The following is a 13,316-nucleotide window of genomic DNA, read 5'->3' as shown; positions in this document are numbered from 1 at the left end:
CAAACATAGATTCAGAGGAGGGAAGGAGAGGGGAGGGGAAGAGAGAAAGGGAGGGGAGAAAGGGAGGGGAGAGGGGAAGAAATTATGAATTATAAATTCCCACTGCACTCCCCACACATTCTGTGTCTGCCTCCATCACAAAGAGGAAGGCACAATTTCCATTGTAGAATCAACACTTTAAATTATGATACTTTAATTGATCAATAAAAATTTTAACATACAGTGTTTGTCTCTTCCTCTCATCGACACCATCTGTTCCTCAGATGTATTTTGGCTCTATTTAATAGGAAGGTTTTTAAGTAAAATTGGAAACTGTATCTGATCATTCCACTGGATCCTAAGTTCTAAGGGAAAAAAAACTGCCCGAAAGGGCTGCGGCATCCCTCACACCCAGGAAGAATCGGCACCTCCTGACACACCAGGCTGGCTACGCGGGTTTATCCAGAGACCCTCTGAGCCTGCCCTCCTCTCTGGAAGGCCTCAATGTGAGTGGCTGCCTCAGCTGCCTTTGAAACAAGGCGATTGCTTGCTCAGTAAAAGAGAAGCAGGAAAAAACAAAAAAAAACCTACACAGTGAAACCCCAAACCTAAAAACTGAAGCCTATGGCATTTTGCCAAATTTGACATCCCATGATAAACTATAGTCTGGCTTTATCCACATTATTCTTTTTACCTCTGTTCATTGTTAACAAATCCAAGTTGAACTGTGGTTTGGGAGGGAAAAAAAACAAAAACTCACTCCAACCTCGGCAGAGACCATGAGACTATGCTTCCCATAAGGGCAGCCATGGCAGGAGCTCTCTAGCGGTCCCATTATTAAAGTTGTTCACACGGAAGCAAAGTGAGAAAGCCAGACAAGGCATCAGGCTGACTCCTCCGTGGGATTTTGTTTTGATTCAATTCAGTAAGAAGAGCATTGAGACCCGCTTCTCATACATGAACATATGTTCACACTTTAAGAAGGAAAAAAATGTAGCTCTGTGAAACAAGTCATTCGCTCTTTAGGCAAAAGTCCATGCAGCCAACCTTGTGCTCAATGAGCTTGCTTCCCCATTGCCATTTTTTTTTAATTAAAAGCTCTCTCTTCTTCTCTCCCAACACTGTGCCCAGAAAGCTGTGACAGACTTTGTTTTCCTTCACTCTTACTGCTTTCTCAGGTTTGCAATTCTTTCTTCTAACTAGGAAAATAATATTAGGGATTAAACTCAGGACTCTAGTGCTGTTTCTTAGCTTTTCAGCTCAAGGCTGGTGCTTTATGATTTGAGCCACAGCTCATGAACATTATGCTTCTTTATTCTAAAAGAGTCAATGTATAGTCAGAGGAAGAAGAGATTTATAATTTTGTCTTAATGAAGTATGTTAATAGATTCTCCCCCCCCTGAAGTTGAGCCATCCTTGCATTCTTGGAAGTTAATGACTATTCATGATTCCATGAAAGGACAAGGGTAGTCCATCTGCTAAGGCTTCCTGTGAATGTTGATTGCATCATCTCTCATTTTCTTGCCTGGTACTCTTGTTTGATTTTAGAATCAGTCCTATAGCCCTAAGAATAAATGGGAAAGCAGCGTTCTGTCTTTTACTGGGTTCTAAACAAGTTTGTAATGTGGTGGTGATGTGTTTATTGAAGGTATGTTTTCCATTTTATAAGCTTTCTCCCAAGTGATCTTGCATGTAGGTAGGCTGTAGAGGATGTTTATGGCATCAGTGGGCCTGGGGAAACTTTCCTACTTTCTCAATAAAGCATTAATGTTTTCCTTTTACATTGTTCATAGATGTGAAAATTTGGAGGAAACTTAGGTGTCCACCATCAAGACAGTGGTATAGTAAACTCTATTTTCCCCTCGGGGATACTGGAAGGACTCATGGCAAAGAATGTGGAAGGCTTGTCTCTGTTGATGTAATTCTTTTCTGTGATCCATTAACTTTTGTTGAAGTCATATATGACTATTTGGGACGTATTTTTTTCACACAAGGACTGAGTTCTGGGACTTATATTATTATGTCTAAATATTAATTGGTCTCCCACCAAAGAGTTTTAGGATCTCAGTTTCCCAGTCTCTGATAAAAGGAAGTAGCAACAACTCTTCATAAGGTTGTTAGAAATATTCCGGAGTGAATTAACCTAAAATGTGTATGACAGAAACCGGCACAGAAAAAATGCCAAATGAATAATATATAAGTAGAGACACATATTAAAAAGAACATCAGCTGGGTATGTTGGCTCATGCCTGTAATCCTAGCTACTCAGGAAGCTGAGATGTGCAGATCACTGTTCCAAGCCAGCCGGATAGGAAAATCCATAAGACTCTGATCTCCAATTAATCACCAAAAAGCTGAATCATAAGAATGTCTGCTCCCAATAGAGGCAAATATATAACTGAAGAGACTTAGAAAACAGGCCCTCGTTGGAGTATGTCCCCTTCTTCCCCTCTGCTTCCTGGTTTATGCAGTGTGGTTTGGGTTTGCTTGTGACTGGAATTAGAATGGATGTACAGAAGAACTGGGATAATAAAGCTTATAAAAGATGGGGGTTAAAGTTTTCCTGTCTAGATGAGAACTAAATAAAGCATCTTGCAGCAAAATGTACATCATTGACAAAATCTTGTGTTTTCTGAGGACGAACCACAGTCCCTGCTTTCTCTTTGTTACCTGAAAATCCTTGGCAGGAAGCTACATGAGTTTTTGGTCCTGGTTCTCCTTTTCCGTTCAGCAGTGGAAAATAAATAAATAAAAGCTAAAAAAGTCAAGCTCACATTTCTCACACAGCTTTAGGGAAGAGACTCATAACCATACTTAATGTATAAAAGCTGTGATTTCCATACAAACTGCTGCTTTCCCAGAAAAATGTAAAAGCCCTCTTTAGCAGTTTAAAATCTTTTAACTATTTCCTCCCTTCTCCACTTGAAACACTGTGGTCAGCTTACACAGCCTCAAGTCTGGCCTTGAGTGACTCTGTCCGCTGAATAAGGCTAATATACGAAGTGTTAGAGATACGCACCAGTGGCTCACATCTGTAATACTAACTGCTCAGAAGGCTGAGACCTGAGGGTTGTGGTTCCAAGCCCACTGGGGTAAGAAAATCCATGAGACTCTTATCTCCAGTTAATTACCCAAAAGCTGAAAGAGGAGGTGTGGCTCAAGTGATAGAGTCCCAGCCTTGAGGAGACAAAGCTCAGACAGTGCCCAAGCCCTAAGTTCAAACCTTAGTACCAATACACACACACACACACACACACACACACACACACACACACACACACACACACACGAAGTGTTAGAAGCTTTTTCTAAAACATTCAGTCTGAGGGACAAGTAAGCATTAAGCACACGTCAAGTACACGTCCTTGGAGCCTAAAAGGGTGACTGCCGGCCTGGCATCCTCAGGGCTGGGCCTCGCCAGTGCTAGCTGTGATCCTGGCTTTAGCTCTCTCTCTCTCCAGCAGCAACTCTGGGGCCCCTTGCAGTAGCCAGGGTCACAGGCTCTGAGCCAGCACCAACACTTGACTCCTTTCCACTCTCTCCTTTTCAGGGAAAGAACACCAGCGGAAGCAGGTGCGTGTGTGCACGATGATGCAAATGAGCAGAGGTAACCTGGGAAGCGACTCCCAGCAAACAGAAGATGCACAAGCTGCTCAGCAGCTAAAACCACAGGAGGCGCCTCCACCGCCAAGCCCCAGGAGGCCCGCGGCTGAGCTGGCGCGGCAGTAAATCCCCCAGACAGCGCTCAACCCCGGCCAGCAGCTCCTCACGTGCAGAACCACAGGGGGCCCAGCAATGGCTCAGGTGGAAGGTTCTGGGAGGAGAGGGGAGGCAAGCTGTGTGTGTGAGAGAGAGCCTAAATAAAGGCCACCAGCTCTCCGGGAGGTGAATGGAGGTGAGAGGTACCTACTGGGAATGCTGAGTTCAGAGAACTCCATGAAGAAGAGGGGTGAATGGAGCTGCCGCTGGGCCGCCCCGAGTTCTGCGTGAGCCCCACCCCTCTCCACACGAGTGCCACAGAGAGTCAGATGGGTTAGGCCTGTCGCTGAACCAGACAAAGGAGGAATCAACAGCACCATCTAGGTGAGAGCAATGTTCTCTTTCCAGACATTAAACTGCCACCGGGTGACATGATCATGTAAATAAAGAGAGGCAGACAGATGGCTTGGGAGGCAGGCCTTGTGCACGCAGAGGCTCAGCCATGGGGCACAGAGCACAGCACCTGACCGCCAGAACCCTGACCTGAGCCACCAAATCAACACCCAAGGGACTGCACACCAATGACAGCATGCGTTCACAGAGGGCCCTTCGTGTCCAAGCCTGGGAGTGGACCCCCCGGAAACACGGGCACCTAGCCTTCTCTTAAAGTCTACTTTCCAGAAGCACTGTATTCACAAACGGCAGCTCCCCTGCACGACTGTGTGAAGGAAATAGAAATATTGCTCTCAGCCTCCTTTTCAGTGGTACCATCTGCAGTAGTGACCGGGCCCTTTGACCCTGGTCAGAATCTGCCCTCCTTCCCATCCACACAAGCAAGAGTTCTCTGTTGTTTCCTTCTTGCTGCTGGAAATGTGCTTGCTATGTTCTTGCTTGGCTTTTTTTTTTTTTTCTCAAGGTTGACATTCCACCACTTGAGTCACACCTCCACTTCCGGCTTTTTGCTGGTTAATCAGAGATAAAAGTCTCTAGAATTTGTCTGTCCAGGATGGCTTCCAGCCTCCATTCTCAGATCTCAGGTTACACAAAAACAGTTCGGAAGCCCTGGGTTCAACACAGCAATGTGGAAAGCCAGTAGGGCAGTGAGGAGCCCCGGGCAGGCTTTGTGCACCTCCAACACTTAGTTACTTGGACAAATCCTCATCTTCAACCCTGTATATGTGAGGAGACTGGAAAAGCCCACTTCGGGGAGTATAATCAACTCAAGAAATAAAAACTATACCTAAGCCAGTAACAGGAAAATCATGAATTATTTAATTCTGCATTCCAAAAATATCTGCATGGAAAACAGACCATAAAGTAAAAAAGGGGGAGGGGGAGGAATAATTCAATTAGAGCAAGCGAATAAATCCCTGCTGTACACTAACCCCTCCCTGGCAGCATTTCCCTCTTGTCTAACCCTAACCAGGAGGAGAAAACCCACCTTGAATCACCCAGGTCGCTCCCCTGCTCCCGTAGGAAACGCCTGTGTCCCCTCAAACAGCATTAACTCCCTGAAACAAAGCTGGCCAGCTAAGATGTGAGTACATGCATTTAAATCAGGGGAACTATTTCAGTGTAAGTGACAGAATGTGCGGTGGCAATAAACCTTGAAGGTGATTTCCTACTAGGGTGATGCATGCTACCGTCCAGATTGGCTTCAGACTTTTCACTAAAAGTTTAATCACTAACAGTGTGGCTTCTAGGAAATCCATCGCTTCTGATCAAACAAGGGTAACGGGCCGGTCAATAGTTGTTCTAATATCACTGTCCCAAAATAAATAGCCAAAATCTCAGTGTATAAAAATGAAAGAGGGACTAAAACCAATGTGTTCTGATAACACTCTATCAGATGATCCGTTTTAAATAGTATGTCAACGATTTCTCCTGAAATTGAACTCATAGTAAGAGTTAGACATAGCCTGGCCACCTGTTGCCCAAATTCTGGCTACTATGGAAAGCTGTAATTGGCCGCCTGGAGATAGGTATGAGAATCTCACTGGCCGCCTGGAGACGGGTATGAGAATCTCACTGGCCGCCTGGAGACGGGTATGAGAATCTCAGTGGCCGCCTGGAGATGGGTATGAGAATCTCATTGGCTGCCTCGAGATAGGTATGAGAATCTCATCTGCACACACAAAGCTGGGCATTTGTGGCACATGCCTGTCATCCTAGCTAAGGCAGGAAGTTTAAGTAGGAAGATCACAGTCTAGGCCAGCCCAGGACCCCCCCACCCCCACCCCACCCCCACCAAAAAAAAGGCAAGACCCCTGTCTTAAAAATAACCAGGGTGTTGCCAGGCGCCGGTGGCTCATGCCACTCAGGAGGCTGAGATCTGAGGATCGTGGTTCAAAGCCAGCCCTGGCAAAATTCCATGTGATTCTTATCTCCAATAAACCACTAGAACACTGAAAGTGGTGCTGTGGCTCAAGTGGTAGAGCACTAGCCTTGAGCTGAAGAGCTGAGGGACAGCGCCCAGGCCCAGAGTTCAAGCCCCACGACCAAAAAAAAAAATTAACCAGAGTGGGGGGCAAATGAGCTGGAGAAACGGAAGCATAGCTGAGCAGTAGAGCAGCCGCCTCACAAACTCAAAAGCCTACGTTCAAACCCCATTATAGCAAAAGAACAAAGGTATGCACAGTTTCTAAATCTTCTTTTAATATATATTTTGTTCTCTTATATTCTTTTGTAAAACTTGCCCCTGTCAGAATGATGTTGATTTATCACATGCTGTCATCTATGTTCTAAGTGTAGCTGAGCCTATCACATGACCTATCTGGGGCACCCAGGGAGAGAGCGATCTCACTGACAAGCTGTGCATCCAGGTTGCATGAAGGGTAAGGGGGGGGGGGGGGTTAATGAGAATACCATGGACCCTTGAGGACAAGAAGTGTTGTGGTAGATTTCACACCGGGCTTGTAGGAGTACCAGAGAGGTAAACCGTTTCCTTAGTCCCTCTTTGTCTACCTTTGACAACCCCTTTTTATCTTGCTATATTCTTTTCTCCACTGGTTGTCCTAATTCTCCTGAGTCTATGATTGTTCCTCCTCTGAAATCCTTCCCTGACACCTATGTTAGAGCTCGCTCCAAGATAATCGCCTCTCCTGGCTCTGTAGGTCTCTCTGCAGGGGTTTTCATGTTCTTCTCACGTTACTTCTAACCCTTTGTTCAAGCCCCAAGGTTTGAGTCTCAATGATGCCAAATCTAAATCTAGATTCCCAACTGGCTTTCTTCGCAAATTGTCACTCCGCATTTCCTGCCACCATCTTGGAGTCTACACATGAAATTTAGCTTATGTCCTATTTCCTTTCTGGCATCTTCTATTCCCGTTGACGGCAGCGCTCGCCGGCCACCTTGGCAAAGAGGTTCTTGTCCTCATCAGCCTCACCTGCCTTCACTTCACCCTGCACACTGAAAACCTGTTGCATCCTGTTGATTCTGCTTTCTTACCAAGTTCACATGTGTGTTTTTCCATTGAGAGCACCGTTGTACTTACTGCTACCATGAAGTTAAAATTCACATATTTCAAGCCAAAGTAGAGTTCCTCTAATAGAAGTTGCAGAGGAAAAAGAAGATGCTGCGTCTGCAAAATGCCACACCTATTCCAAGTGAAAGGAAGCATCCTGGGAGATTTCCAGGTTTTAGATTCATCTCAGGCTGAGACACAAGGTCCAGACTGCTGAGAGGCTGAGGCAGGAGAACATGAAGACTCAAGAGCAGTGATTATCTAGGTCAGGCTAAGTACTCAATCACACCTCTCATACACACCCCACACTGTCCCAAAACCTACTACCCAAATGCTAGTCTGCATCTCCTGCAGTTTCTATCACTTATGATACCCATACTAACCGACTTTCGATGGTGAATGCATTTCTCGGGTGAGTGGGAACAGGAAAAAGGTTTGAAAACCCACTACATTAGAGTAAAACTCTAATTAGTTCCAGCAAGTTAGCAAGCCATCAAGAGTATCAGGCCTACATGACTTTGGATCCCAGGAGAAGATTCTAAGTGAGCTCTAATTAGCCCAGAAGCAAGCACTATGATTGCATCGAGGAGAGATTGACAAAGGAAGACTGAAGAGCAAGAGACAATCTATCTCAACAAACTTACATCACATTGCTCATCTTGTCACATAAGAAATAAAAAGAGCAAGCTGGGCACCAGTGGCTCACGCTTATAATCCTAGCTGCTCAGGAGGCTGAGATCTGAGGATCACAGTTCAAAGTCCGTGAGACTCTGATCTCCAATAAACCACTAGGAATCTGGAAGTGGTGCTGTGGCTCAAGTGGCAGAGTGCTCTCCTTGGGCTGAAGAGACAGTGCCCAGACCCAGAGTTCAAGCCCCATAACCAACCAAAAAAAAAAAAAAAAAGAGAAATAAAGAAATAAATAAAAAGAGCTACTATTGTTGTTTTAACTGAAACATCACATTTACAGGAACAACATAAATAGCTCTAGATTTTTTTTAACTCCACACACCCTGGTTGTCCTTCTAAATAACAGTATTGTCACAGAAACTTGGTGATTTAGTCCATGACTGGTCTAGGCCTTAAGAGCTTTTACTTTTACCAGTAAGTGAGATTCTCTAAAGCCCATCTACATTTCCTGTGAAGGAACTGAAATAAAGGACTGAAAATGTACTTCCCTTATATCATCAAGGCTCCTATGTTACATATGCAGGCATTCTTTCTTAAAGCAATTCTCTCACAGACGTCTGCTGCCATGCTGTTAGAAAGCCCAAGACGCTCCCCAGAAACACGTATGAGGAAAGGACCTGGGGTCTCTTAGTAGATTTTCCTGCCTAAACGCCCAGCCGAGAATCCACACGTGAGTGGCCATGAGTTAAGTTGAACCTTTAGTTGACCTGAGCCCAGGAACCAGCTGGAAGAACCCAAACGGAAACACCCCAGCCTATGCCTTATGCTTCTGGGCCATTTGGCAGTTAAATACCAAGTTCCAAAATACCCACAGTGCAACTGTCACCATGCTCGTGCCCCAGCAGTCCAAACCTAAATCCTCTTCCGCAACCGCTAGCAGTCCAGAAAGTCTAGATGGTGGACATGTCTACCCCATCCAAATGACACCTGGACAAAACTATAAGAGAACTATAGCGGCTACAGAAACAACACCATGCTTGTAACATTCCGTTCTTATTTGACTCCACAGATCTATGCCTGTCTGTATGTGTACAGAATCCTCAGTTAGATGTAATCTCAGGAAAGATAAAGGTAAAAATCAATTTAGTAACTCCATAATCACAACATGTTATAGAAATTCCTCCCCTCAAAGACGACTTTCTGATTGCCAATCATTTTGCCCCATATAACCAATCCATGACAATGCCTTCAAATTTAACAGGGAAATGCATTAAACATTGTCCATCATCTTTAAACACCACATGGCGTTCATGGGTCTCTGTCAGTTAAAGGGCCCAGCTGTTAAAAGTCAGAACCAACACAAGAACTATGATACAAGCAAAGTAGTTCTCTCCCATTCAGCTTTTCACATGTGAATCAATCACACGGATAGAGAAAAATGAAACAGTGAGTTCTATTACAACAAACATGCCAAGAAAGATGCCCAGGGCGACATGACATCATTCCACAGCTGTACCCTTCCACACCAAACCCTACCTGCTCTAATTGCAGATAACACATTCTCCTTCCATGGCGAAGAGCAGGTGCCATCCTACCAAGGTGACAGTTCTTCCGAGGTAGCTCCACGAATAACCGATCCACATCCTTCAGGTCAGTTCAGAACACATCACAGAGGAGGAACTACAGGTTGTCACTTCACAAAGAAGGATGGCGTTTGTAGAATAAGGTGGGCAGAAATTAGTCCCGCTACCTACAAAGTCTAGAATGTGCTGGAACTTAGTTTTTGCAGTATGAAGAAGGCAAAGATGAAAAGATACACTGTTTGTCTGATGCAGAGTTACTAAAAGCTAAATCACAAGTGCAAATCTTCACGACCACCTCCACTCATGATGTATAACACTGCAGAGAACAATGTACAGCCCCTCCATAATCACAGTGTCTATAAAGACAGCTCGCCTGGAAGGAAAATGGCACCATACTTAAGATAGTGATATCTTTTATTAGTACAGTACAGCCCTATTTTTATCAAATAGGATGGGTCTGAGGTCATTCCATAAAATTGATTTCCCAGAAAATGGAAATAGGCAATTTACCCAAAGAATTTTATTGAAAAATTATGCTATTCTATTTGAATAATGATGGGACTGTTCTACACGTTTCCTTTATTAATGAATTAAAATACACAAAACACCATAAAATTATATTAGAGGTTCAAAAGTATCACTTAAATCTTCTTTACCAGTCACTTTCATTTTGTAAAATCAGCAGTTCCATTAAAATCGTATTATGTAAAAATGGGTTTTTACTGTAATAATAGTTATTACCTATTTAGCTCCCAAGGATGTTGTGAAAATTAAATAATAAGCCATTGGAAAGAAAATACAAAGTGCCACTAATATCAGAGGCCAAGAAGAGCAGGCAGATGGAAAAATGACAGAACAGAACACCTGACACATTACAAATCACAGGCTCCACCTATAATTCCATTATCACTAGAGTGCAAAGCCGTGGTCATGTACACAGATGCTATCTCATTTAACTCCTTAACATTGGGATGCATTCGTTATACCTTCGCATTATACATGGGGTTCAAAAACGTGTGTCCAAAATAAGCAACAGAAACCAGGGCTGGAGGTATGACTCAAGCTCTAGAGCTGCCAGCCTGGCCGACGGTGAGGTGAGGCCCTGCGTTCACACCCCAGTACCACCCTCCCCTCAAACCACAGGAGATGGGAGCTAAGGCCAGCGGTGCAGCCAACCGGTGGAGTGCATGTAACTAGCATGTGTCCGGCTCTGGGTTCCATCCTCAACTCCACAGAGACAAAGACAGACAGAGACAGATACCAGGGGAGGAGAGGGAAAGGGGAAAAGAGGGAAGGAGAAGGAAAGGAAGGGGAGGGGAAAGGCTAGGAAGAGAAGGATGAGGAAGGGAAGGGCTCTGATTTCCTACTCTAGCTTCTTAGTTACTATGAGAAAAAAAACAAAACCTAGCGACTTCTCCTCTCTCTGTCCAATATTCTTCATGTCTGAAAGCATAGAGAGCGCAGGACCCAGACACTGAGTAGCGTGAGTGTTAAGTGAGAAGAGCCGTGCGGGGCTGTCAGCCCGGGGAGCCCTGCAGGGCCCCCCAAGCCCTCAAGCACGCTGGCTGCTCCCCCACCATCAAAGCCTTCAGCATCTGTTTGAAAACATTATTTCCCACACATTCAGTCCTGACATGTGTCCCGTGTCAGATCTGTCATTTTTAGTGTAGAACGATGCATGACCCTCTTGGGCCTCCTACAGGCATCCAGTCAACACAGATCGCATGTGTATCCTGGGCCAGAATGGCCGGGGAAAATTCCGATTGAAAGCAGAAAGAGGAAGTAGGCTCACCCCAAGGCTCATGGGAAGTGAGAGCATCCGTAAAAATGGACCAAACTCAGAAGGGGAAAGTACAGCCAAGAACCTGCTCCCCCCTGTACAAGACCCAAGCCTGAGCAGCACAGGGGACCGCGGGCGGCCGGCTCGCAGGCCCTTTGCTGCCGGTGAGGACCAGTGAGCGATTCATTGCTCGTGACAACGCCTCACGCGCTGCTTTCACTGAAAACGACAGTGGATCTCACCTGGGCAGGCCTCAAGACCTTTGCCTCCCTCGGTAGCAGGAAAGGATGGATCCGAAGGGAATCTGAATGTGTCCAGTTCCTGCACCCTGTTCTCCATAGCGAAGACTTGTGCCAGCTAAGCCCAGGGGACAATTCCCTCCTGAGTGGGCCAAAGGCTGGTAGGGGATGCCAGCGCCACCCAGGAGCCGGCTGGAGGTGCCACGCTGCAGGGCCAAGCCAGACGGTGGAGGAGATGGTGGAGCTCGGGCCTCACGCAGCACGAACGCCCCCAACCACACGAGAGCGTGGCGACTCTCGAAAGCTTCCCTCACTCCCTGCCTGGTGGCGAGAAAACCAGAGCCCAGAGCAAGTCCACTGGCTAGACTCATCCAAGGGATGGCGAGGGAAAACACAGTTCTCTTTTACATATAGGAATAACTCATGAGCTGGTTTATTCAACAAGTTCCATCCTTCAGTGAAGGAAGCTGGGTGGCAGTCTCTCCCTCCTGACTCTAGAGCCCTATACGCAGTTAACACCAACATCCACCTCCAACTACGCTCTCTTTCAGTCCGACTTAGCCGTCCGTCCAAGACAAAGTGACCAACACAACCGCTCTTTTACTTTACCCTTCGTCTTGTTAGAAAGAGAATGTACTTATTGTTTAAGCACTTAGATTCAGACTCTTCGGGTTTCAAACTGCAAGCTGTGTGTCTCTGAACAAGTTACTGCGATGGCCTGGGCTTCTGTCTCTGTCTGTTTCCCCTCGCAAGGGCGTTGTGGTTATGGCACAACTGCTGGTCCACTGTGAGGGCCCCGGCGCTCACTGTTCTTACCAGGCAGATGCTAAATGTTCTTTTCCCATGACAGCTCCTCTCATTCACTATTTCCTTACAAGGCTCAAATTAAACCATAAATGGAATAAGGTCAGGGGGTCAGAATTCCAATAGTTCCATGGAAATCATTTTCTTCCTGGGCTAAAGAGATTTTTCTGGGACTTTCTTAAATGTTCCATTAAGGAAAATCTATGCTGACTATCTCAGGAATTCATGCTCTTCACAGTGTGTGTGGGTTGGAGGCAGTTCTAATTAGACGAATGGATCTGCTGGATACACTGATTTTTTCTACTTTATTAATCTACTTTTTTTTCCTATTTCTTTCCCTTCTTCAGCATTTTGAGAAATTGTGGCAACAGAGAGCTTTTCCTTTTCTCTCAGTTCTATATGAAAAAAGAATTCACAAAGATAAAAAGTAAGAAGACCCTTATAAATTGTTCTCTTTCATTCCCCAACTCCCAGACTCCCTCTTCAAAGAATACTGAACACCAAAAATCGTCTGAGTCATGAGGAAAATTACCAGTGAGTAGATTATTCTAACGGCCCAGGATTCCTGATCCCATTTTTAATGACGGTTGCCTATGATACCTGTTCTAGATTTCACTAAACTATGGAATTCCTCTCCTAGAGAACCCCCACCCCAAGGGAGCTATTAAAAGAAACAGCCATTTCTTTCCCTGTTCTCCTTGCTCTTCCGTAAAACATAAATGACACATAATCCCCATCCGCTGCAGTGTGGTTTGAGTCTGGATAATCTCACAGACTGCTGTACTCACTGGGCGGGATCATGACGTCATCCCCAGGGCGTGGAAGTGTGCTGTTGTACCCTCCCCACCCCTCTCCAACATCCTGCCAGGTCTCCGGGTGGGACCATGGTAGAGGTCCATTTGGTTCAGAGGTAGATGCTAGAATGTAAAGGAAAAGAGCAAAAACAGTGATAAGTACCCACTTTATTACCACAATGTCCAAATTCTATTATTATTTTAGGAGCTGCCTGGCTAGCTCTTTTTTTGGTGGTTGTTGTTTTTTTCAGTATTTATGAACCACTTTAAAATAATTTCACCTAGAAAGCAAATGAATATCCAAGCCTTAAATTGCCGCAACTTCTGAGAAAAACATATTCCAAT

General features: G+C 45.2%; 1 protein-coding gene across 1 annotated transcript in view; it reads right to left on the bottom strand.

Moving 5' to 3' along the window:
• Window positions 1–13,316, bottom strand: part of Pkhd1 (PKHD1 ciliary IPT domain containing fibrocystin/polyductin) — a 287,931-nt gene that overhangs the window by 100,424 nt on the left and 174,191 nt on the right. The window contains 1 exon segment of the mRNA XM_070017318.1: window positions 12,966–13,094. Coding sequence (XP_069873419.1) covers window positions 12,966–13,094 — 129 coding nt within the window.

The sequence above is a fragment of the Dipodomys merriami genome, unplaced genomic scaffold, assembly GCF_024711535.1.
Source record: "Dipodomys merriami isolate MVZ:Mamm:240054 unplaced genomic scaffold, mDipMer1.0.p SCAF_122, whole genome shotgun sequence".
NCBI lineage: Eukaryota > Metazoa > Chordata > Mammalia > Rodentia > Heteromyidae > Dipodomys > Dipodomys merriami.
Note: the sequence above shows the minus strand (reverse complement) of the source record. Positions and strands in the feature narration are given on the sequence as shown.